The following is a 27,874-nucleotide window of genomic DNA, read 5'->3' on the forward strand; positions in this document are numbered from 1 at the left end:
AGCATTGTTCAAGTCCCCACTTGGGTGGAACCAAATTAAATGTCATTCAACTGATGAATGGTAAACAAAATGTGGTGTTTCTATAAAATAGAATATTAGTTATTCCATTAGATAACTATTTGACCATTAAAAAAATCACTGAAGGATGTAAGGGCAATCTGGCTACAACATCTGTCACCCCACTGATTGCGAGGGTTGATTTGGCTGATCTGGCTGGCTAGGCGGGTGTCCCCTTCCTCTTTCACCGCTCCATGTGCTTCCTTCCCGAAGCTGCACGCTTGGTCGAAGAGGACGACCTTCCCCAATAGAGGAGAGGACCATTCTTCAGTCAGGGGTATATGAGTAGCTGTGATCCCCTGCTAGAACCTCCAAACAAGTCTCAAAAAAATCACTGATACATGCTATTACACAAATGACCACTAAAAAATGTTATACTCTGAGTAAAAGAAACCAAATGTGAAAAGGTCACATATTGTATGATTCTATTTATATGAAACATCCAGAACAGGCAAATCCATAGAGACAGATAGAAGATTGGTGGTTTTCAGGAGCTGGGGAGGAAGAAGAAATGGGGAGTATCCTTTAATGAGTCGAAAGTTTCCTTTTGGGGTGACAAAACGTTCTGGAACTCAATACCAGTAATGGTTATACAACATTGTAAATACAGGGAATGTCACTAAATTGTACACTTTAAAATTATTAAAATTATGAATTTTAAATTACATGAATTTTAGGCCTGACCTGTGGTGGAGCAGTGGACAAAGTCATTCTTTTGAAACCCTGGGCTTGCCTGGTCAAGGCACATAAGGGAGTTGATGCTTCCTGCTCTTCCTCCCTCTTCTCTCTCTCTCTCTCTCTCTCTCTCTCCTCTCTAAAATGAATAAATAAAATCTAAAAAAAAATAGAAATAAAAAATAAATACATGAATTTTACCACAGGCCCAAAAAAAAGATCTCCACCCTTTTCCACACATTGCTAATTGCTGCTGTTTGGATGGGTCACACCTTTGCACTCACACAGTACCGGGTTTATCCCTTTATTAAGCATCTTTCACATTATACTAAAAACTATTTGTCCTTGTGCCTGTCCCTCTACTAGACTACAGCATTTTCAAGAGAAGAGCTATGTCCCTTTCTGAGTTGTTCCTTTGTTACCTTGTTTAGCGTCTGGCAGAGTAAGCCCAGCAAATACTTGCTGAATAAATGAATGAACACATTAGTTGAACTCAAATGACCAACTCAGAAAAAAATTACTCTTCTTCTTGGTCTCTCAGTTTGTTAAAATTATCCCCTGGGGAAATTTATTTTTATTGTCAATGCACTCAGGTCTGAAGCCTGCAGTGTGTGGAAACAGAACCAACAGTCCTGACCAGTCCCTAGGGCCCCCTAAAACTCCTACCTCTCAGCCTCTGCCAGTATGAACCTAGCATCTGCTGAAGGTACAGTTGCAATGGCTGCAGGCTCAATTATTCAAAATATTCTCAACAACAAAGTGCAAAAACATTTCTGTTGAGTCACCCTCCAGGACAAAACGTTTTTCTTACTACACTTTCATGCTTTCATCTGTACTCTGGGGCATGAATGGCAAATATCGCAGCAGCCTTCCTCTACAGAGGTGAGTTCAATGAATTCATCCACTCAGGCAACCCACAAACGGTGGAATAAACAGTGCATCTTTTTGGAAGAGACTACAAGAAAGTCTCCCGGTCTACAATCCTTGGTGCGATGACTACACATTTGCAGAAGTCAGGGTTATAAATTTCCTAAATATATCAGCTCTCACATTAAGATTTTGAGTTATGGCCCTGGCCGGTTGGCTCAGTGGTAGAGTGTCGGCCTGGCATGAGGAAGTCCCGGGTTCGATTCCCGGCCAGGGCACACAGGAGAGGCACCCATCTGCTTCTCCACCCCCCCCCCTCCTTCCTCTCTGTCTCTCTCTTCCCCTCCCGCAGCCGAGGCTCCATTGGAGCAAAGATGGCCCAGGCACTGGGGATGGCTCCTTGGCCTCTGCTCCAGGCGCTAGAGTGGCTCTGGTCGCGACAGAGCCATGCCCCGGATGGGCAGAGCATCCCCCCTGGTGGGCGTGCCCGGTGGATCCCGGTCGGGCGCATGCGGGAGTCTGTCTGACTGCCTCCCTGTTTCCTGCTTCAGAAAAATACAAAAAAAAAAAAAAAAAAAGATTTTGAGTTACAAAAACTTCTTCCTTAACCTGGCCTGTGGTGGCGCAGTGGATTAAGTGTCGACCTGGAATGTTGAGATCGCCAGTTCAAAATCTCCAGGGCTTGCCTGGTCAAGGCACATATGAGAAACAGCTACTACAAGTTGATGCTTCCCACTGTGCTCTCCCCTTCTCACTCTCTCTAAAGTCAACTAAAAGAATTATTTAATTTAAAAAATCTTCTTCCTTAGTTTTAGCTTCAGTTCTTTATGATATGGCTAAAGACGTTTCCCTTGTTCCAATTTGAGAAAGAATTATTAACCATTTTCCCAGTGTTAGCCCTCTATATCCTCAAACTGTTTTTAAATCATTTCTTTCACTCTTCCATATTAAAATTTACAACCCCTTTCTTTTTTTAATTAATAACCTACGGTGTGCCAGGAACTCTGGAGTCTAACACAAATAAAATATAATCCTTCTAATTCCCTCCTCATTTGATAAAATTCCTCTTTTTAAGGTGTGAGTTCATCATCTTTCTTTAAGGTTTGATTGAAGTTCCCATTTCTGACTTTCATCCAGCTTTGGAAGATGTGTCCCTCAACTTAATAGCCGACAAACACTTTTTTATTAGCTTATTACTCCATGTGCTTTTAATAAATGGGAAGAGTCAGTGTTGTTAACCTTTCTTCGTGTGCTGATAACCAGCAGCCACGGACACTTTGAAATTGTCCATGCCCAGTCACATGGAAAGTCCTTTCATCACCTGAACTAGAGACACAGAGTAGAAGCTTGGAAATAATTGCTTTCTAGCAATGAGTGCCGAGTTCCATGGAAACATCCCCTTGTCATGCAGCATCCTCTGTCTGAGAGCATCTGATTTGACTGGAACAAACAGGGCTTTTTCTGGGAAATCCCACAGCCACAACAATGCCCTGAAATTCCTGGTCATTCCCTGTGGTCCCCAGAACTGTAGCTGAGGGATACAGGCACAGAAAGGGTGCCTATTTCTCTATCATCTAAGAGACCCAAGGACACTGAAGCCATCACTTCCTTTGCTTACTCAGTATCCTAGGGAGACAGGATGTTTGGGGTCCCTGGTCTGCTATGAAAAAGATGTGCTAGTATTCCAAAGCCAGTCCTGCAACCTGCCTCCAACAGTGATGCTGACTCTGGCACCAGCATCTCCGTGTGGTTTAAGCTACCTGAAAAATAGTTACATAGCAAAAGGATTTAGAAATAAAAGATGTTCAGTGAAGTAAAGGACAATTTTTTTTAACTTTAGGGGCCAGCTTTTTTTTTTTTTTTTTTTTTAACTGGTAACAGTCTCCTAAAGGGGAGATGTGTTATTTCATAGTCACCTGTCATTCATTAGTCCTTTTCACAGATGCTATTATTCTACTGTAGCTGGTCAGCAAGACATTCAAAGGTCTGCTTTGGGTGTAAGAGTGACCTCTCCTTCCTCTTAATGCCTTCTGTGCCATCATCTTATATGTGGGTATATTAATATTTTTTTTTAAACAGAGACAGAGAGAGAGTCAGAGAGATGGATATATAGGAACAGATAGACAGGAACGCAGAGAGATGAGAAGCATCAATCATCAGTTTTTCGTTGTGACATCTTAGTTGTTCATTGATTGCTTTCTCATATGTACCTTGACTGCAGGCCTTCAGCAGACTGAGTAACCCCTTGCTCGAGCCAGTGACCTTGAGTTCAAGCTGGTGAGCTTTGCTCAAACCAGATGAGCCCGCACTCAAGCTGGCAACTTCGGGGTCTTGAACCTGGGTCCTTCGCATCCCAGTCCAACACTCTATCCACTGCGCCGCCTGGTCAGGCATATGTGGGTATATTATAGCTAAATGCCTCCTTGTTTGTCACTGTCCTGGTATGGGCTCCCCAGAAGCTATGTTGGGCAAATGAGTTTGTAAAATTTGTATTTTTTTAGTTTGCTCACTTTTATTGTTAAAAAATGGTGCTGGGGACCCGGGTTCGATTCCCGGCCAGGGCACACAGGAGAAGCGCCCATTTGCTTCTCCACCCCTCCGCCGCACTTTCCTCTCTGTCTCTCTCTTCCCCTCCCGCAGCCAAGGCTCCATTGGAGCAGAGATGGCCCGGGCACTGGGCATGGCTCTGTGGCCTCTGCCTCAGGTGCTAGAGTGGCTCTGGTCGCAATATGGCGACGCCCAGGATGGGCAGAGCATCGCCCCCTGGTGGGCAGAGCGGGGGCCCCATGGTGGGCGTGCCGGGTGGATCCCGGTCGGGCGCATGCGGGAGTCTGTCTGACTGTCTCTCCCTGTTTCCAGCTTCAGAAAAATGAAAAAAAAAAAAAAATGGTGCTGGGCAGCCACATGTGTGCTTGCCCTCAGAGCAAGGCAGTTGATTGCAAATTGTGGATTGCATTCCTGCTTGGGAGGGGCCATTGTTTTGCTAATGTTTGCTGGAGGAGGGGTCTTTGTGGGCCCATGCAGAGAACTAAAGAAGAAGCCAGTTTGTGTAGAGAGAGAGGTGTACAGATGGGGAACCAGAGCTGAGGGGCTTTGTGAGCTCTGCTGAGATTGGTGGGGTCTTTGATTCTAGGAGGAACCAGAGAGGATTCTTCTGGTTGTGGAACTGGAGAATGCAATAGGGTTTTGGGAGCCCTGAATAAAAGGGAAGTGTTTTCCCCATGTGTGTGTTTGTCAGCCTGTGCAATACTTTAATAAAGGAAAGGTCCACCATTTTTTGGCTACACTATTCCCTTACTGTCTGTCCAAATCCAATGAGAACCTGCACGGCCATGATGGCGGCAGCCACTGGCCATACACCTTAAAACAAATGGAGCTCAACATTATTCAGCATCAGGGAAATGCAAATTAATGAGATACTATTATACATCCACTGGAGTTGCTAAAACTAGAAGGGCTTGACAACACAAATGTCAGCAAGAATAACTGGACTCTCATATTTTGCTAGTAGGTGTGCAAAATGGTATAACCACTATGAATGCTTTTACAGTTTTTATTTTTCTTAATAGAACTAAACATATCTCTTTAGAACCTAGCAATTCCACTCCTAGGTATATATTGAAAACAAATAATAGCACATATCTACAAAAAGACTGTGTACGGCTATCATCACAGCTGCCTGGCCCATGCAGGTACTCATTAGATTTGGACAGATGGCCATGAAACAATGGAGCCCCAAACGGGTGGGCCATTAGCTTGAATCCTAGCTTGCACCCAGCAGGCAAGTAAAAACACACACTGGGCACCAAAACCCACTCATTCAGTGCTCACAAAGCTACTGACTTATCCGAGTTTCCTAGAATCAAAGGTTTCTAGTTCATTAGCCTTATTCACCTCTGTTCCCCATCTCCTTCTCTCTGCACAAACTCTATACAAACTGACTTCTCCTTCAGCATTCTGCCGTCTTGGCTGCTTCTCCTCTCCTCCACGTGGCCTTTATCTGCTCTCTTTTCTCTGCTCTCTCCTCTAATGCTAATCTCAGGAACTGAGAGAGCAAGCTCCCGGTCTGCCCCACTTTATAGTGTAGAAATCCAAACCTTTAGTCCAGTATACAAACAAGGAAGTCTCTGATACTAAGTCACTTATCTGAGGCATAATGGGATTCCTCATGAGAGTGCACCACCCCAGAGTGGGAAAGGCTTAGTCTTAAAACTAAGCCTTAGGGAGACCTGAAGATGGCAGCGGAGTAGGCAGACGTACAGACTCCCAGCTCACACCACTGAACTGGATTACAAATTTATGAACAATCAGCATGAAAAACCAACTCTGGACTATAAGAACAGCTCTCAAAAACCAAGGAGCAAAGAAGAAGCCACAACAAACCTGTTATGGAGCACCTGAATCTCCCCTGCTTACAGAAACAGGGGGGGGGGTGAGCCTGAGAGCCTAGAAGGGCTCTCACTCCAAGGAAAAGAGCAGAAAATATTGCTCACAGCCACTTGCCTGGTGACCAGGGAACAAGGTGTGTTGAAAGGGCCGCTTGTCTTCCAAAAAGAAAGGGGAGAGAGAGAGACAGATGGTGAGGGGCAGAGGAATGCAGGGGATGACCTGAGAAGCTGACTTCATCCAGTGCTGGAGGCAGCCATAGCTGTGGGAGGGGCTGATCCTTCCACAAAACAAAAGACTGAAGTGTTTCTGGGTCACAGATCTCCAGACATCTCTCCAGCTCCAATCAGCACAACAAGACACAGCTGAAAACAAGAAGAGGGGAGAAGGGGCAGTAACTCAAGTCTTCATGGAGATCTGAGATACACCTCCCCCTACTGAAGCTGAGAAAACACCCTGCAGGCAGAGAGAGTAACTAGCAGAAGAGGCCTTCAGAGTCTCAGGTTACAGCCACAGCATTCCTGGATACAGTTTCAAATAATCCCCCTGCTGAGATCAGTAAACAAGACTATCACCTGTTAAGAAAACAAACAAATCAAGACTTCAAAGCAGCCCAAATCTGAAAGTGGATTACAAATAATAGCTGATGCCAACCCAAGAAGACCTAGAAATAACACAATTGAAAACTGGAGGCAGACAACACCAAGCCTAGACTCAACCAGCTCTACAAACAAAACACTCAAACACACAGACATAATGAGAAGACAGAGAAGTGCAATCCAAATGAAATCACAAGAGAAACCTCCAGGAAATGAACTGAGTGATATTGAAATAACCAAACTTCCGGATGAGGAGTTCAAAATAATGATTGTAAGGATGCTTAGGGATCTTAGAACAACAATGGATGGTCATTACAAACACCTAAATAAATAAATAGCAAGTATAAAAAAGGATATTGAAATATTAAAAAAGAATCAGTCGGAGATGACAAATACAATATCAGAAATGAAGACCACAATGGAAGGAATTAAAAACAGGATGGATGGAGCTGAGGATCGAATCAGCGAGCTGGAGGACAAGTGGAATGAAGGCATGAAAGCAGAGAAGAAAAAAGAAAAGAGACTCAAAAAATCTGAGGAAACTCTTAGAGAGCTCTGTGACAACATGAAGAGAAATGACATCCGCATCATAGGGGTTCCTGAAGAAGAAGAGAAAGCACAAGCGACAAAGACTTTGTTCAATCATATCATAGCTGAAAACTTCCCTAAATTAATGCAAGAGAAACTCTCACAAGTTCAATAAGCACAGAGAACTCCATTAAAGAGAAACCCAAAGAAATGTACACCAAGACACATCATAATTAAAATACCAAAGCTAAGTGATAAAGAGAAAATATTAAAAGCTGCTAGAGAAAAAAGGCTATCACCTACAAAGGAGCCCCCATAAGGATGACATCAGACTTCTCAACAGAAACACTGGAGGCCAGAAAAGAATGGCAAGAAATATTCAAAGTAATGCAGGACAAGAATCTACAACCAAGACTATTTTATCCAGGAAGGCTATCATTTAAAATTGAAGAAGAAATAAAAAGCTTCCCAGACCAAAAAAAAAAAAAAAACCTCAAGAAATTAATTACAACCAAACCAATGCTGCAGGAAATGTTAAGGGGCCTGTTGTAAACAGATCAAAGTGGGAAAAGAATATAGCAAAAGAGGAATACAGCTTTAAAAAATAAAATGGCAATAAACAACTACATATCAATAATAACCTTAAATATAAATGGATTAAATTATCCAATCAAGAGACATAGGGTAGCTGCATGGATAAGAAAACAGGACCCATACATATGCTGTCTACAAGAGACACACCTTAAAACAAAAGGTGCACATAGACTGAAGGTAAAATGATGGAAAAAAACATTTCATGCAAATGGAAATGAAAAAAAACTGGGGTAGCAATACTTATATCAGACAAAATGGACTTTAAAACAAAGAATATAGTAAGAGATAAAGGCCACTATATAATAATAAAGGGAGCAATCCAACAGGAAGATATAACCATTATAAATATCTACGCACCTAATATAGGAGCACCTAAATATATAAAGCAAACTTTGATGGATATAAAGGGCAAGATCAACAGCAATACTATAATAGTTGGGGATTTTAATACCTCATTAACATCACTAGATAGATCCTCAAGAAAGAAAATCAACAAAGAAACAGCAGACTTAAAGGACACACTAGATCAACTCGATTTAATAGATATCTTCAGAACCTTTCACCCTAAAGCAGCAGAATATACATTCTTTTCAAGTGCTTATGGTACATTCTCTAGGATAGGCTACATGTTAGGGCACAAGAGTGGTCTCAACAAATTTAAGAAGATTGAAATCATATCAAGCACTTTCTCTGATCACAATGGCATGAAACTAGAAATCAACTACAACAGAAAAACTCAAAAATTCTCAAACACATGGAAACTAAATAGCAGGTTGTTAAATAAGGAATGGATTAAGAATGAGATCAAAGAAGAAATTAAAAAATTCCTAGAAACGAATGATAATGAGCATATAACAACTCAAAATTTATGGGACACGAGAGAGAGAAGATGGCAGCAGAGTAGGCGGATGCACAGACACCCAGCTCTCAACACCAAACTGGAATACAAATCAATTTAGAAAAAATCAGCATGAAAAACCAACACTGAACTGCAAGAACAGCTCTCAAAAACCAAGGAGCAAAGAGGAAGCCACAATAATCCTGGTAAGGAGTGCCTGAATCTCCTCTGCTTACAGGAAGGGAAGGAGGGGGGTGAGGCTGAGAGCCCAGAGAGGATTTCACAGAGGAAAAAGAGCAGAAACTACTGCTCACAGCCACTTACCTGGCGACCAGGGAGCAAGGTGGGTTGAAAAGACCAGCTTATCTCCCAAGTGGAAAAGACAGGGAGAGGGACAGACTGTGAGGGGCTAAGGTATGCAAGAAACAAAATAAAAAAGCTGACTCATTCGTGCTGGAGGCGGCCATAGCTGGGGGAGGGACTGAACCTTTCACAAAACAGAGCTGAAGTGCTTCCGGATCAGAGATCTCCGGACATCTATCCAGCTCCAATCAGCACAACAAGACACAGCTAAAAACAAGAAGTGGGGAGGAGGGGCAGTAACTCAGGTCTCCATGGAGATCTGAGATACACCTCCCCCTACTGAAGCTGAGAGAAAAAACCCTGCCCCCAGTGAGATTAGTTGGAGGAAGAGACCTTCAGCGTCTCAGGTTACACCCACAGCATTCCTGGATACAGTTTCAAGGAAGCCCCCTGCTGAGATCAGTTAACAAGACTATCACCTGTTAAGAAAACAAACAAATCAAGACTTCAAAGCTGCCCAAATCCGAAAGTGGATTACAAATAATAGCTGATACCAACCCACGAAGACCTAAAAATAACACAACTGAAAACTGGAGGCAGACAACACCAAGCCTAGACTCAATCAACTCTACAAATAAAAAAAAAAAAGAAGAAGAAGATGAGAAAACAAAGGAGTGCAATCCAAATGAAACCACAAGAGACACTTTCGAGAGATGAACTGAGTGATATGGAAATAATCAAACTTCCAGATGCGGAGTTCAAAATAATGATTGTAAGGATGCTTAGGGATCTTAGAACAACAATGGAGGGGGAGTTTGAAAACCTAAATAAAGAAATAGCAAGTATAAAAAAGAATCAGTTGGAGACGACAAATACAATATCAGAAATAAAGACCACAATGGAAGGAATTAAAAACAGGATAGATAGAGCAGAGGATCGAATCAGCGAGTTAGAAGACAACTGGAATGAAGGCATGAAAGCAGAGAAGAAAAGAGAAAAAAGACTCAAAAAGTCAGAGGAAACTCTTAGAGAGCTCTGTGACAACATGAAGAGAAATAATATCCGCATCATAGGGGTTCCTGAAGAAGAAGAAAAAGAACAAGGGATAGAGACTTTGTTCAATCATATCATAGCTGAAAACTTCCCTAAATTAATGCAAGAGAAACTCTCACAAATCCAAGAAGCACAGAGGACTCCATTAAAGAGAAACCCAAAGAAACCTACACCAAGACACATCATAATTAAAATACCAAAGCTAAGCGATAAAGAGAAAATATTAAAAGCTGCAAGAGAAAAAAAAGTTATTACCTACAAAGGAGCCCCCATAAGGATGACATCTGACTTCTCAACAGAAACACTTGAGGCCAGAAGGGAATGGCAAGAAATATTCAAAGTAATGCAGAACAAGAACCTACAACCAAGACTACTTTATCCAGCAAGGCTATCGTTTAAAATTGAAGGAGAAATAAAAAGCTTCCCAGACAAAAAACAACTCAAGGAATTCATTACAACCAAACCAATGCTGCAGGAAATATTAAGGGGCCTGGTGTAAACAGATAAAGTGGGAAAAGAATACAGAGAAAAAAAAAAAGAAAAAGGAATACACCTTTAAAGAAGAAAATGGCAATAAACAACTACATACCAATAATAACCTTAAATGTAAATGGATTAAATGATCCAATCAAAAGACATAGGGTAGCTGCGTGGATAAGAAAACAGGACCCATACATATGTTGTCTACAAGAGACACACCTTAGAACAAAAGACACACACAGATTGAAGGTAAAAGGATGGAAAAAAATGTTTCATGCAAACGGAAATGAAAAAAAAGCTGGGGTAGCAATACTTATATCAGACAAATTGGACTTTAAAACAAAGGATATAGTAAGAGATAAAGAAGGCCACTACATAATGATAAAGGGAGTAATCCAACAGGAAGATATAACTATTATAAATATCTATGCACCTAATATAGGAGCACCCAAATATATAAAACAGATTTTGATGGATTTAAAGGGCGAGATCAACAGCAATACTATAATAGTAGGGGATTTCAATACCCCACTAACATCACTAGATAGATCCTCAAGAAAGAAAATTAACAAAGAAACAGCAGACTTATTGGAAACACTAGACCAACTCGATTTAATAGATATCTTCAGAACCTTTCACCCTAAAGCAGCAGAATATACATTCTTTTCAAGTGCTCATGGTACATTCTCTAGGATAGACCACATGTTAGGGCACAAAAGTGCTCTCAACAAATTTAAGAAGACTGAAATCATATCAAGCACTTTCTCCGATCACAACGGCATGAAACTAGAAATGAATCACAGCAGAAAAGCTCAAAAATTCTCAAACACATGGAAACTAAATAGCAGGGTGTTAAATAATGAATGGATTAAGAATGAGATCAAAGAAGAAATAAAGAAATTCCTAGAAACGAATGACAATGAGCATACAACAACTCAAAATTTATGGGACACAGCGAAAGCAGTGCTGAGAGGGAAGTTCATAGCACTACAGGCACACTTTCAGAAGCTAGAAAAAGCTCAAATAAACAACTTAACCCTGCATCTAAAAGAATTAGAAAAAGAACAGCAAGTAAAGCCCAAATGTAGTAGAAGGAAGGAAATAATAAAGATCAGAGCAGAAATAAATGCCATAGAGGCTAAAGAAACAATACAGAGGATCAATGAAACTAGGAGCTGGTTCTTTGAAAAGGTAAACAAGACTGATGCACCTTTAAGTAGACTCACCAAGAAAAAGAGAGAGAGGACTCAAATAAATAAAATTAGAAATGAGAGAGGAGAAATAACAACTGACACAACAGAAATACAAAATATTGTAAGAAAATACTATGAAGAACTGTATGCCAAAAAACTAGACAACCTAGATGAAATGGACAAATTCCTTGAAACGTACAATCTTCCAAAAATCAATCTGGAAGAATCAGAAAACTTAAACAGACCAATTACACCAAAGGAGATCGAAACAGTTATCAAAAAACTCCCAACAAAGAAAAGTCCGGGGCCCGATGGCTTCACAACGGAATTCTACCAAAAATTCAAAGAAGAACTAACTCCTATCCTTCTCAAACTATTTCAAAAAATTCAAGAGGAAGGAAGACTTCCAAACTCCTTTTATGAGGCGAGCATAATTCTGATTCCAAAACCAGGCAAAGACAACACAAAGAAAGAAAATTATAGGCCAATATCTCTGATGAATATACATGCTAAAATCCTCAACAAAATATTAGCAAACCGGATCCAACAATATATGGAAAAAATCATACACCATGATCAAGTGGGATTTATTCTGGGGAGGCAAGGCTGGTACAATATTCGTAAATCAATCAATGTGATTCATCACATAAACAAAAAGGAGAAAAACCACATGATAATTTCAATAGATGCAGAAAAAGCATTTGATAAAATCCAGCACCCATTCATGATCAAAACTCTCAGCAAAGTGAGAATACAGGGAACATACCTCAACATGATAAAAGCCATCTATGAGAAACCCACAGCCAACATCATACTCAATGGGCAAAAATTAAAAGCAATACCCTTAAGATCAGGAACAAGGCAGTGGTGCCCCCTTTCACCACTCTTATTTAACATAGTCCTGGAAGTCCTAGCCACAGCAATCAGACAAGAAGAAGAAATAAAAGGCATTCAAGTTGGAAAAGAAGAAGTAAAACTATCATTATTTGCAGATGATATGATATTGTATATAGAAAACCCTAAAGTCTCAGTCAAAAAACTACTGGACCTGATAAATAAATTCAGCAAAGTGGCAGGATATAAAATCAATACTCAGAAATCAGAAGCATTTTTATACACCAACAATGAACAGTCAGAAAGAGAAATTAAGGAAACAATCCCCTTCACAATTACAACCAAAAAAATAAAGTACCTAGGAGTAAACATAACCAAGGAGACTAAAGACTTGTACTCGGAAAATTACAAAACATTGATAAAAGAAATCAAGGAAGATACTAACAAGTGGAAGCATATACCGTGCTCATGGTTAGGAAGAATAAACATCATTAAAATGTCTATATTACCCAAAGCAATTTATAAATTCAATGCAATACCAATTAAAATACCAATGACATACTTCAAAGATATAGAACACATATTCCAAAAATTTATATGGAACCAAAAAAGGACACGAATAGCCTCAGCAATCTTAAAAAAGAAGAATAAAGTGGGAGGTATCACACTTCCTGATATCAAGTTATACTACAAAGCCATTGTACTCAAAACAGCCTGGTACTGGCATAAGAACAGGCATATAGATCAATGGAATAGAATAGAGAACCCAGAAATAAACCCACAGTTCTATGGACAACTGATATTTGACAAAGGAGATAAGGAAATACAATGGAGTAAAGACAGCCTCTTTAACAAATGGTGTTGGGAAAATTGGACAGCTACCTGCAAAAAAATGAAACTAGATTACCAGCTTACACCACTCACAAAAATAAACTCAAAATGGATAAAAGACTTGAATGTAGGCCGTGAAACCATAAGCATCTTAGAAGAAAACATAGGCAGTAAGCTCTCCGACATCTCTCGAAGCAATATATTTGCTGATTTATCTCCACGGGGAAGTGAAATAAAAGATAGGATAAACAAATGGGACTATATCAAACTAAAAAGCTTTTGCACAGCTAAAGACAACAAGAACAGAATAAAAAGACAAACTACACAATGGGAGAACATATTTGACAATACGTCTGATAAGGGGTTAATAACCAAAATTTATAAAGAACTTGTAAAACTCAACACCAGGAAGACAAACAACCCAATCCAAAAATGGGCAAAAGAGATGAATAGACACTTCTCCAAAGAGGACATACAGATGGCCAATAGGCATATGAAAAAATGCTCAACATCACTAATGATTAGAGAAATGCAAATTAAAACCACAATGAGATATCACCTTACACCAGTCAGAATGGCGCTTATCAACAAAACAACACAGAATAAGTGCTGGCGAGGATGTGGAGAAAAAGGGACCCTCCTGCACTGCTGGTGGGAATGCAGACTGGTGCAGCCACTGTGGAAAACAGTATGGAGATTCCTCAAAAAACTGAAAATCGAACTGCCTTTTGACCCAGCTATCCCACTTTTAGGAATATACCCCAAGGACACCATAGAACGGCTCGAAAAGGAGAAATGCACCCGCATGTTTGTGGCAGCATTGTTCACAATAGCGAAGATCTGGAAACAGCCCAAGTGTCCGTCAGAGGACGAGTGGATTAAAAAACTTTGGTACATATATACTATGGAATACTACTCAGCCATAAGAAATGATGACATCGGATCATTTACAATAACATGGATGGACCTTGATAACATTATACGGAGTGAAATAAGTAAATCAGAAAAAAAACTGAGATGAATCCATACATAGAAGGGACATAAAAATGAGACTCAGAGACATGAACAAGAATGTGATGGCAACAGGGGCGGGGGGGTTGGGGGAGGGGGGAGGGGGTAAAGAAGGAGAGAGGGGTTAGGGGAGGGAAGGGGCACAAAGAAAACCAGATAGAAGGTGACAGAAGACAATTTAACTTTGCGGGAGGGGTATACAGCACAATCAAATGTCAAAATAATCTAGAGATATTTTCTCTCAACATATGTACTCTGATTTATCAATGTCACTGCATTAAATTTAATAAAAAAATATTAATATTAAAAAAAAAATTTATGGGACACAGCAAAAGCAGTCCTGAGAGGGAAGTTCATAGCACTTCAGGCACACTTTAAAAAGCTAGAAAAAGCTCAAATAAACAACTTAACCCTGAATCTAAAAGAATTAGAAAAAGAACAGCAAGTAAATCCCAAATGTAGTAGAAGGAAGGAAATAAATAATAAAGATCAGAGCAGAAATAAATGACATAGAGGCTAAAGAAACAATACAGAGGATCAATGAAACTATGAGCTGGTTCTTTGAAAAGGTAAACAAGATCGATGAACCTTTAACTAGACTCATCAAGAAAAAAAGAGAGAGGACTCAAATAAATAAAATTAGAAATGAGATTGGAGAAATAACAACTGACACAACAGAAATACAAAATATTGTAAGAAAATTCTATGAAGAACTGTATGCCAAAAAACTAGACAACCTAGATGAAATGGACAAATTCCTTGAAACATACAATCTTCCAAAAATCAATCTGGAAGAATCAGAAAACCTAAACAGACCGATTACACCAAATGAGATCGAAACAGTTATCAAAAAACTCCCAACAGGCCTGACCTGTGGTGGTGCAGTAGATAAAGTGTCGACCTGGAAATGCTGAGGTCGCTGGTTCGAAACCCTGAGCTTGCCCGGTCAAGGCACATATGGGAGTTGATGCTTCCAGCTCCTCCCCTGTCTCTCTCTCCTCTCTCTCTCTCTCTCTTTCTCTCCTCTCTAAAATGAATAAATAAAATAAAAATTAAAAAAATTTTTAAAAAGATTAAAAAAAAACAAAAAAATCTCCCAACAACAACAAAAAAAATCCTGGGCCTGATGGCTTCACAAGTGAATTCTACCAAATATTCAAAGAAGAACTAACTCCTATCCTTCTCAAGCTATTTCAAAAAATTTGAGAGGAAGGAAGACTTCCAAGCTCCTTTTATGAGGCGAGCATAATTCTGATTCCAAAACCAGGCAAAGACAACACAAAGAAAGAAAATTATAGACCAATATCCCTGATGAATTTAGATGCTAAAATCCTCAACAAAATATTAGCAAACTGGATCCAACAATATATGGAAAAAATTATACACCATGATCAAGAGGGATTTATTCTTGGGAGGCAAGGCTGGTATAATATTTGCAGATCAATCAATGTGATTCATCACATAAGCAAAAGGAAGGAGAAAAACCACATGATAATTTCAATAGATGCTGAAAAAGCATTTGATAAAATCCAGCACCCATTCATGATCAAAGCTCTCAACAAAGTGAGAATACAGGGAACATACCTCAACATGATAAAAGCCATCTATGACAAACCCAGAGCCAACATCATACTCAATGGGCAAAAATTAAAAGCAATCCCCTTAAGATCAGGAACAAGGCAGGGGTGCCCCCTTTCACCACTCTTATTCAACATAGTCCTGGAAGTCCTAGCCAATCAGACAAGAAGAAGAAATATTTGGCATTCAAGTTGGAAAAGAAGAAGTAAAGCTATCATTATTTGCAGATGATATGATATTGCATATAGAAAACCCTAAAGTCTCAGTCAAAAAACTTCTGGACCTGATAAATGAATTCAGCAAAGTGGCAGGATATAAAATGAATACTCAGAAATCAGAGGCATTTTTATACACCAACAGTGAACAGTCAGAAAGAAAAATTAAGGAAACAATCCCCTTCACTATTACAACCAAAAAAATAAAGTACCTAGGAGTAAATTTAAACAAGGAGACTAAAGACTTGTACTTGGAATATTATAAAACATTGATAAAAGAAATCAAAGGTACAAACAAGTGGAAGCATATACCGTGCTCATGGTTAGGAAGAATAAACATCATTAAAATGTCTATATTACCCAAACCTATTTATAAATTCAATGCAATACCAATTAAAATACCAATGACATACTTTAAAGATACAGATTACATATTCCAAAAATTTATTTGGAACCAAAAAAGAACACGAATATTCTCAGCAATCTTAAAAAAAAAGAATAAAGTGGGAGGTATCACACTTCCTGATATCAAGTTATACTGCAAGGCCATTGTACTCAAAACAGCCTGATACTGGCATAAGAACAGGCATATAGATCAATGGAACAGAACAGAGAACCCAGAAATAAACCCACACCTCTATGGACAACTGATATTTGACAAAGGAGGTAAGGGCATACAATGGAGTAAAGACAGCCTCTTTAATAAATGGTGTTGAGAAAATTGGACAGCTACCTGCAAAAAAATGAAACTAGACCACCAACTTACACCATTCACAAAAATAAACTCAAAATGGATAAAAGACTTAAATGTAAGCCGTGAAACCATAATCATCTTGGAAGAAAACATAGGCAGTAAGCTCTCCGACATCTCTCGCAGCAATATATTTGCTGATTTATCTCCACGGGGAAGTGAAATAAAAGACAGGATAAACAAATGGGACTATATCAAACTAAAAAGCTTTTGCACAGCCAAAGCAACAAGAACAGAATAAAAAGACAAACTACACAATAGGAGAACATATTTGACAATATGTCTGATAAGGGGTTAATAACCAAAATTTATAAAGAACTTGTAAAACTCAACACCAGGAAGACAAACAATCCAATCAAAAAATTGGCAAAAGAAATGAATAGTCACTTCTCCAAAGAGGACATACAGATGGCCAATAGCCATATGAAAAAATGCTCAACATCACTAATGATTAGAGAAATGCAAATTGAAACCATAATGAGGTATCACCTCACACCAGTCAGAATGGCGCTCATCAATAAAACAACTCTGAATAAGTGCTGGTGAGGATGTGGAGAAAAGTGAACCCTCCTGCACTGCTGGTGGGAATGCAGACTGGTGCAGCCACTGTTGAAAACAGTATGGAGCCTCAAAAAATTAAAAATCGAACTGCCTTTTGACCCAGCTATCCCACTTTTATGAATATACCCTAAGAACACCATAGCACTGTTCCAAAAGGAGAAATGCACCCCCATGTTTATGGCAGCATTGTTCACAATAGCAAAGATCTGGAAACAACCCAAGTGTCCGTCAGTGGACGAGTGGATTAAAAAGCTTTGGTACATGTATACTAAGGAATACTACTCAGCCATAAGAAATAATGACATCAGATCATTTACAATAACATGGATGGACCTTGATAACATTATACGGAGTGAAATAAATAAATCAGAAAAAACTAAGAACTATATGAATCCATACATAGATGGGACATAAAAATGAGACTCGGAGACATGGACAAGAATGTGATGGTAACAGGGTGGGGTGGGGTGGGGATGTGGGGAGGGGGCGAGGAAGGAGAGAGAGGGGGTGGGAGGATGGGAGTGGCACAAAGAAAACCAAATAGAAGGTGACGGAAGACAATTTGACTTTGGGTGAGGGGTATGCAACAGAATCAAATGTCAAAATAATCTGGAGATGTTTTCTCTGAACATATGTACCCTGATTTATCAATGTCACTGCATTAAAATTAATTAAAAATAAGATTAAAAAAATAAAAGTAAAACTAAGCCTTAGCAGGGGTCTCAAACTCGCGGCCCGCAGACTAATCCACGAAGTTCAAAATATTTTGGATAAAATTAAGTAAACCCGTGGATTAGTCTGCGGGCTGCACAAAATTGTTCGGCGGGCCGCGAGTTTGAGACCCCTGCCTTAGGGTATAACAACCCTGCCTGCTTACAGCCTGTCCCCCACACCCAATGCAAACTATAAGCGAGCAAATCTATATATCATATTTACAAACTTATTTGACCAACAGACCAGTACAAAAATGTTCATAACAGCTTAAAAAACAAACAAACAGAAAACAACCCAAATGTCCAGCAGCAGATGAAGAACGAACCCATAGTGATACTATCTCACAATAGAGTGTGATTCAGCAGTAAAAAGGGATGAACTGCACTGGCCGGTTGGCTCAGCGGTAGAGCGTCGGCCTGGCGTGCGTGGGACCCAGGTTCGATTCCCGGCCAGGGCACATAAGAGAAGCGCCCATTTGCTTCTCCACACAACCCCCCTCCTTCCTCTCTGTCTCTCTCTTCCCCTCCCGCAGCCAAGGCTCCATTGGAGCAAAGATGGCCCGGGCGCTGGAGATGGCTCCTTGACCTCTGCCCCAGGCGCTAGAGTGGCTCTGGTCTCGGTAGAGCGACGCCCCGGAGAAGCAGAGCATCGCCCCTAGTGGGCGTGCCGGGTGGATCCCGGTTGGGCGCATGTGGGAGTCTGTCTGACTGTCTCTCCCCGTTTCCAGCTTCAGAAAAAAAAAAAAAAAGGATGAACTACTGACACACACAGCAATGCATGGATGAAGCTAATGGACTATTACACTCAGCAAAAGAAACGGATACAAAAGAGTACATTCTGTGTGCTTTCAGATATATTAAGTCCAGGAACAGAAAAGCCAAGCTATAGTGACAGACATCAGACCCATGGTTGCCCTTGGGAGTTGAAGATTGGCAGGCAGGAGAACTCCTAAGAGAATTTGGAGCCTTTGAAAATGTTTTATATCTTGTTTTGGATGGTAGTGCCCCTGGGTGTATACAGATATTAAATATCACCTAATTGAATATGTGAGATCTGTGCTTTTTATTGTATAAAATAATGCCCTAATAAATACTACAGGTTTATCTTTTATATATATAAAATATATATATATATATTTAAAAACCACAATGGCTAAATTATGGAGTGATTTGCACTATGCTTTGCCTTCCCACTAGATTGTAAGCCTCAGGAGGTTGGAAGCCACATCTGCTTTGTTCTTTACTGTATCCCCAGCACCTTATGTAGCATCGGGGACTTCCTAAATGCTCAAGTCACATTTGTTAAAATCATAGGTATGTTTTTAAGAGGCCCTGTTATAAACTGTAGCTTTCTGCCTCCCTCTGCAGACACGATCTGTCCTTGGCAGATGCTGGTTGTCCCAGAAGCTTGAGCACAGGTGCATTGTCTAGGCGGGGAGCTTGCAGGTGGGATCCCAGCAGGGCCCTGGGTGTCCTTGGGCACTGACAGGGTCCCAGCTGTGAGCACCATCTGCTCCTGTGAAGGGTGTCTGACAGCATCACAGCCCTGGACCTGAAGGGTGAGCGCCTCTAAGACTAAATGTCACACTCCCATTCCTGTCCTTCCTCCTGTAATAAGCCACCGAAAAGTCATGTTAACCCTGCAAAAAAAAGAGAGTGCCAACATACAGGCTGCTTTGTGGTTTACCAAGTATTTGCCTACAAACGATGTTATTTTATCCTTCCGGGGACCCTGTAAAGTAGGTATTTACTAAACCTATTTTACAGAGAGGTTAAGTGACTGACCAAGGTCGCACACACCTTGGACCTGGATTGAAACCAAGTTTCTGTCCATTTACTATTGAATTAGATACAGTACTGCTGTGTCATTTAAGGACCTTCAGAATAAACTTCTGAAATCTGATCCCTTCAAGCTTCACTGAGCTAATGGAAAGATAAGTAACAGATATCCCTTGCCTTGACTGCAATTTATTCTACATGCCCCTGAAAGATTAGCCCGCCTAGACAGCTGTTATGATAGTGTCACTGCCCCCCCAGCCCCCATGCAAATTTTCATGCTCCTCACCACCTACCAAGTAACATTCACTCTCCTTAGCTGCTGCTCAGTGCTCTTCCTCCCAACTCATCTTGGTGGCCTCATCTCTAAGAAACCTTGCCTTCTGGCTCCATGCCACTGCTCCTCAACTTGCTGTCCACGTGGGATACCACTTTTTCCACCTTCCCTTGGGAAACTTTTTCTCACCCTTCAAGTTAGGACTGAAATGCCACCACCATTCCCATTTGTAAATGTTTACTTCATCTGTGTCCTTTGAACACTGGATTTACTCCTTCACAGGGCATTGCGGGGCGTCACAAGTATCCCTCTGTCTTTCTTGTTAGGGCGGCAGGTCCTAGAAGGCTGGATGCATTCCTCACCCATTTCGGTAACCACTGTGGATACTGGCATAGCTACACACTGTAGATATTTAATCAGTATTGTGCAGAGTGACAACGTTACCACCTCTCCAACCATTGTCTATGCATTTAATACCCTCTGACATGCAGAGCTTTTTAAAAAAATGTTTGCATTATAACTTTATTTTTTGGATATGGTTACCATAGCCTCCATTCTCTGTACACATTGCTTCCGACTTGACAGACCAGATGAATAGCTAAATTCTTTGTAAGCGGGGTGGACATGCAGCGAAACTGCGGAGTCCACAGTTTTCTGGCTGTGAAACCTTGGAACACATTGCTTTTGCTCTTAGGACCTTATTTTACCTCTGTCTATTCAACCGGGGGAGATCGTCTCTGTTTGGCTTCTTTAATTCGTCGCCAGGTATTTGGGAGGACAAATGAAATAACAGGTATAGAAATGCTTTGTCGACTACAAATCCCCCAGACCTGTCATTTAGGTGCATCTGCTGTTTAAGGCAGCATTCCATCCACAAGTTCTCTTTTGGGGAGAACTTGACAGTGTATCTAGGGGTTTGCAGGATGATGAGGACATGGTCCCAATGAGGCTGTGCTGCACAGGACATTGCGGGGCGGTGGGCGAGGGGGGGGGGAATTGGGGAGGACACATTGGTCCAGGCGCCTGAGGGAACCGCCTCGCCTGGCTTGCATAGGTCACAGGCATTGGCCGGTGTTGGGAAGTGTCTCCATCCACGCGTGGATGGTGCCCCGGGCTACCTGGGACAGGTGGGAGCCTGCATACTGCAGGGCCAGGACCAATGAACACTTACAGGCAGCACAACCCCACTGCAGGTTGGAGTCATGACCTCCCCTTTGTCCACCAAGAGAAGGCGCCCGAGAGCCCAAGCGACTCCGCAACCGAAGAGCCCCCTGCAGGACGGAGCCTTCACAGCCTGCCCATTGGCTTGTGTGAAAGGGGAGGGCGGGCCTTATGTCACCTCACGTCCTGTTTGGCCAGCTGCGTGATTGACTGGAAGGCGCCCTCTGCCTGTGTGCCCCAGGCAAGCTGGACATGGCGGAGGCAGGAAAAGAGCAGGTGGGCATCGGGCTTTTCAATGGAGATGTGTCACAGTGGCCGCTGCAACGGTATGGCCGTTTCATGCCCTTAGGCATCGGAGAGCCTGGTCTGGAAGCCGGGATGGCCTCTGCTCCTACGTGGAAGGTGAGGCCTGTGGGTGGGCGGGCAAGGCCGCGAGGTGCCGCCTTCAAGGGAAGGGAGGGAAGCTAGGCCGGAGCCACGTGGGCGGGCACTGTGAGACCGCTAACGGGGGACATTGGTGTGTAGAGAGCTGTGCAAGATATGGGTGCAACCCAGCATGCCCTCATAGAACATGCATATGGACAGGAGACGTGTTTACACATCAATTATATGTTAGGTATTATTCAGGGAGTTGGGGATGCGTCAGTGAAAGAGATACAGTTGTCTCCACCCTCATGCATGTTTTTGGTCTATTAGAGAATTAGTACTTACCAAACAACCATGTAAGTTATGTAAAACCAGCTCCACATCCGTTATGTGGGAGGGAAGGTTGGACAGCTCATCATCAAGTTATGGGCAGTTGGCCACATGTTCACACAAAGGACTAAATCCCAGTCCTAACTCTGCCACTGAGCTTCAGTGACCTTGGTAAAATTATCCTCTCTGTACTTTAATTACTTTTTCTTATAGTGCAGAGTATATTGATCAGTGTTGCCCCATTGAATTTAATTTTCTAAATAAAATTAAAAAAAATAGAGATTATGATAGTGCCTACTTCATCAGATTGTTGTGAATGCTGAGTTTAATACATAAGTCACCTGTAACAGTGCCTTGTATAACATTATATAAGGGTTTGGTGCTACTGCTGTTATTATTATTATTATTATTATTATTTTGGTGATGTTTTAACACTGTGGGTTGCTAGGCAGCCATTTTCTTTTGGTCTAGTTTGTTCAAGTGGACCCTGGGATTTTGGATTATGCTTGTGCATGTATATGTTGGTGTGATTTGAGCAGCAGTGGGTAAAAGAAGAGTAAAAGAGAACAAGTAAATATTCCAGGTAGAGGACACAACATGTGCAGTGGCCCTGCACCTGGAGAAATCTCATCATATATAATGTGCAGAGAAAAAGAGTAGGCTGTTGCTTATGGAGAACACTGGGAATGATAGCATGAGATGAGATTGTCAGGGGTCTCATGAACATTATCCTAATTCCTGACCAGGTGATGGTGCAGTGGCTAGAGTGTCAGCCTGGGACACTGAGGTCCCAGGTTCAAAACCTCATTGGCTTGAGCCCAAAGGTTGCTGGCTTGAAGCCAAGGTCACTGGCTTGAGCCCAAAGTCTCTGCCTTGAGCAAGGGGTCACTAGCTTGGCTGGAGCCCCTCCAGTATGAGAAGCAATCAATGAATAACTAAAAGTGCCACAACTACAAATTGATGCTTTTCATCTCTCTCCCTTTCTGTCTCTGCCTCTGTCTCTCTCACTAAAGCAAGCAAACAAATAAAAACAATAGGAAGCCACTGAAGGGTTCTAAGTAGGAACATTTTCTTCTTTGAAAGATCACTCTGGCTAAAGTGTGGAGATGAAATTGGAGGAGAATATGAATAGATTCAGGAAGATGACTTAGAATGCCATTGCAATGTGGTAGTCAGGAGGTGATGATGATGACTTAGACTGGAGGATGGAGGTGAGAGGGGAGGATGGCAGTACAGGTGGGAAACTGAGCGTGTCAAAGCTATCTTTTGCAGGCCAAAAGGGCAAGAATTGGAGATTGATTGGATACGAGTGGTGACAGTACAGGGCTTCTGGGTCTAGCAGGAGCAACTGGGTAGATGGTTCAGGAATGGGGAAATTGGAGGATGAACAGTGAGGAAATAATACATGACTTCAGTTTGGGATGTATTGAGTTTTAAATATGTTTAAGAAACATCCAGGTGGAGATGTTGAATAGCTAGTTGGGTGTACTGGTCTAGACTCAGAAGAGAGATCTGGCCTTGAGATGCAAATGTGTAGTCAGCATGAAAGTGTGTCATCACCATGAAAAGGATGTTTATATTCAGGAGATTATTTGAGATTTCAGGACCAAGCTCCAAGGTAGCATTTGTAGGTTAGGTAGGGGGAACAGAGTCCTTAAAGATTGACAAGGGACAGAGTTGGGCACCCAGGAGAATGTAGGCCCATCAAAGCTACAGAAAGCTATTTCAAGAGGGAGAGGACGGTTCACTTTGTTGAATGATGCAGCAAAGTAAGGGGAAATGATGACTACAGCAGTCCATAAGATTTAGCAATATGAAGGTCCTTACAGTCTTTTTTAAATTAAGTGAGAAGTGGGGAGGCAGAGAGACAGACTCCTGCTTGTGCCCGACCGGATCCACCTGGCAAGATTCCTCCAGGCAATGCTCTGCCCCTCTGGGCTGCTTCTGAGCTATTTTAGTGCCTGAGGCATGGCCATTGAGCCATCCTCAGTGCCTGGGGCCAACTTGCTTAACCATTTGAGCCATGGCTGTGGGAGACGGAGAGAGAGAGAGAGAGAGAGAAGGGGAAGGAGGAAGGATGGAGAAGCAGATGGCCATTTCTTCTGTGTGTCCTGACTGGGAATCAAACCCTGGACTTGCACATGCTGGGCCAATGCTCTACTGCTGAGCTAACTGGCCAGGGCCTTTATGGTCTTTACCAAGATAAATTTTAATAGAATGAATGGAGTGGAAGCCAGGTAGAGGTGGGCCAAAGAGTGACTGGTAGGTGAGGAAGTGGAGCCAGTGTGCATAGTCTGACTTTGCTATGAATGTGAGCAGAGAGAAGGGTTAATGGATTGTTCATCAAATTCTAGAATATTAGAGCTAAAGACATTACTTAAAGCTTGAAAATAAGTATATCTAGAATCATAAAAAAAAACATTAAATACTTAATTATATTCTTGTGGAACATTGTGTCCTGAGAAATTACATTGGCTGCAAATGCAAAATGAGGTAAATAAAGAATTAAATCAGCCTGGGATGCTGAGAACCCAGGTTCGAAACCCTGAGGTCGCCAGCTTGAGCACGGGGTCACTGGCTTAAGCATGGGATGATAGACATGGCCCCATGGTTGCTGGCTTAAGCCCAAAGGTTGCTGGATTGAAGCCCAAAGTCGCTGGCTTGAGCAAGGGGTCACTGGCTTGAATGGAGCCCCCTGGTCAAGATACACATGAGAAAGCAATCAATGAACAACTAAGGTGCTGTAACTATGAGTTGATGCTTCTCATCTTTCTCCCTTCCTGTGTCTCTCTCAAAAATAAAATAAGGAGGCCCTGGCCGGTTGGCTCAGTGGTAGAGCGTTGGCCTGGCGTGCAGGAGTCCCGGGTTCGATTCCCAGCCAGGGCACACAGGAGAAGCACCCATTTGCTTCTCCACCCCTCCCCCTCTCCTTCCTCTCTGTCTCTCTCTTCCCCTCCCGCAGCCAAGGCTCCATTGGAGCAAAGTTGGCCCAGGCGTTGAGGATGGTTCCATGGCCTCTGCCTCAGGCGCTAGAATGGCTCTGGTTACAACAGAGCGACGCCCCAGATGGGCAGAGCATTGCCCCCTGGTGGGCATGCCGGGTGGATCCCGATCGGGCGCATGCGGGAGTCTGTCTGACTGCCTCCCCGTTTCCAACTTCAGAAAAATACAAAAAAAAAAAATGAAGGAAGGAAGGAAGGAGGTAGGGAGGGAGGGAAGGAGGGAAGAAGGAAGGAATCAAGGAAGGAATCAAGGAAGGAATCAATCTTGGGATGTTTGAATACATTTAATTTTTGACACTGCCCTACAGATTCCTTAATGCCTTTTCTTTACACTCTCCAAACCCATGCTGCCCAGATGGTTGGGTGTATTGGCTCAGATACAGCCGACAACTTCTAGATTCTTATACTGCAACCTAGAGGCCACGGGCATTTGACCATTTGAAGGAGTTGATTGTTGTTACATTTTTCCCCCTTCTTTTTTGCAAAACTCTTCATAATTGCTTATACAGAACAGCACTTTTCAACTGTTTTCAAATGTTTGGCATAAAGCCATGGCCACATGGAAATAAATGAGGTTGGCTTTTGCAGTGCTTTTGAAAAGCGAACATTTGTACTTTCCTTTGAATCTGTGCCAAACCATTATACCTGCTGTGATCAGTTTCAGCTTAGGTCTGTAATTTAAAAAAAAGAAATGAAAGGAAAAACAAGATTTGTTCTATATTGTGTGTACCATGACTATTGTGCAATAGTAATAATAAAAGATGAACCAGCTAAAGAACCATTCTAAAGTTTGATGTGCATTTCTTACTCTAAAAATATGTGCTACCCTCAGTAAAAAAATATGTTAAGTGAAGCATTAAAATATATTATTTTGGAGGATAGAGTCATTCTGGTATTTTTCTGTGTATGTGTGACAGAGACACAGAGAGGGACAGATAGAAACAGACAGATAGTAAGGGAGAGAGATGAGAAGCATCAATTCTTCGTTGCAGCACCTTAGGTGTTCACTGACTGCTTTATCATATGTGCCTTGACCTGGGGGCTACAGCAGAGCGAGTGATCCCTTGTTCAAGCCAATGACCTTGGGCTTCAAGCCAGTGACCATGGGGTCATGCCTATGTTCCCACGCTCAAGCCAGTGACCCCACACTCAAACCGGATGAGCTCAGGCTCAAGCCTGAGACCTCAGGGTTTCAAACCTGGGTCCTCTGAATCCCAGTCTGATGCTCCTATATCCACCGCACCACCTCCTGGTCAGGCTGGTCATTTTTCTTTTTCCTTGGGAACTTTGAAGTTCAACCTTGGTTAAACCTATTTGGAATTTTTTTCATTTTTTTCTGAAATTAGATGGAGAATCTGATCTTCTATTATTTCAGTTAATTACAGAGAAGACTTTCATCATAATGGCCATATGCCACAGCAAAGAGGTTGACTTGAGAGGGAAAAAAAATAAATAATGCAACAAGAATTCTCAGACTTGAAGCCGTAGTTGAGAGGAAAGGTCAAGTCTGAGACATAAATATTATATATAGAATATCTAGTATATATGTATATTGATTGATTTGATTTTTTTGTCTGAGTTGAATTATTAATAAAGGTTACTATCCAGAGTTAAATTAACCACACTTTGGAAGCAAATAAACTTTTTTTGTAACATTGAACAATCAAGACTTTAGAACTATGCTAGTCAGACTTCAATGTGTATAGAAATCACTTGGGGATATTTTAAAAATGCAAATTCTGACTCAGTAGGATTGGTATGGGGAATAAAATTCTGTAGTTCTAACAAGCTTCCCTGGTTATGCTGATACTGTTAATCCTAGGATCACACTTTGAGAGGCAGAAGCCCTCGAATGAAATGGGCAGCCATGTAGTAGAATTAATAAAATTATTAAAATGAGCGAGGTAAGGCAATCATTTCATAATGAATATGCATTTCATTAATGGGGTTAATATTTAAGCCATCTGTCATTTAAATGAATGAGCAAATGAAATACAAACTTGAACTTGATTTTAATTTCTTACATCTGTTCGCCAAGCGCTTCTAAAAACAAGATCATCATAATAATAGATTGGTCCATTTTATGTCTGAATGTAATTTATTCTACTGATTTCAGAATAATTTTGAAAGGTGATGTTAATTGCAAGTTGTTTTCGTTTACTGTGTTTTCCAGATTCCAAGGATTTCTCAGACATTTCCTAATTGATTGAACCTCACAACTTTATTTTTTCCATTTGAAGGGGAAAAAAAGTCATTCTTTAATTTTCATGGGAGAAACTTAATCACCCTACTTATAAATTAAGAAATAGAATATGAAGTTTGTACTTGAAATGAACTTTTTTTTTTTTAACAGAGACAGAGAGAGAGTCAGAGAGAGGGACAGATAGGGACAGACAGGAATGGAGAGAGATGAGAAGCATTAATCATCAGTTTTTTGTTGTGACACCTTAGTTGTTCATTGATTGCTTTCTCATATGTGCCTTGACCATGGGCCTTCAGCAGACTGAGTAACCCCTTGCTCGAGCCAGCAACCTTGGGCTCAAGCTGGTGACCTCGGGGTCTCGAATCTGGGTCCTCCGCATCCCAGTCTGACTCTATCCATTCTGCCACCGCCTGGTCAGGCTTGAAATGAACTTTTAAGTGTGAATTCAACGTAAGATATATTTTGGGTCCTCTTATCTGTACATTTTTTTCTTTGTATTTCTAGTGCTTACCTATTTTCTAACATAAAAGATGCTCAATAAATGTTTGACTGAATGGTAACCGTGCTGAACTATTCTTGTGATAATGTAATCATTATGACATGATAGCTACTATTTATTAAGTACTTATTTTATCATATTTCTTAAAATGGCCCTATGAAGCAAGTATTCTTGTACTCATTTTATAGATAAG

The 27,874-nt window shown here is 41.3% G+C and overlaps 2 protein-coding genes across 2 annotated transcripts in view; both read left to right on the forward strand.

Moving 5' to 3' along the window:
- BBS4 (Bardet-Biedl syndrome 4) overlaps positions 1 to 27,874 on the forward strand; it is a 948,798-nt gene that overhangs the window by 880,189 nt on the left and 40,735 nt on the right. The gene's annotated exons all lie outside the window — the stretch shown is intronic.
- The window catches only part of REC114 (REC114 meiotic recombination protein), a 109,177-nt gene continuing 102,826 nt past the window's right edge, over positions 21,524 to 27,874 (forward strand). The window contains exon 1 of the mRNA XM_066278075.1: positions 21,524 to 21,683. Coding sequence (XP_066134172.1) covers positions 21,534 to 21,683 — 150 coding nt within the window. The 5' untranslated portion in view covers positions 21,524 to 21,533. The remainder of the gene's footprint in view (positions 21,684 to 27,874) is intronic.

The sequence above is a fragment of the Saccopteryx bilineata genome, chromosome 4, assembly GCF_036850765.1.
Source record: "Saccopteryx bilineata isolate mSacBil1 chromosome 4, mSacBil1_pri_phased_curated, whole genome shotgun sequence".
In the NCBI taxonomy this organism is placed as follows: Eukaryota; Metazoa; Chordata; class Mammalia; order Chiroptera; family Emballonuridae; genus Saccopteryx; species Saccopteryx bilineata.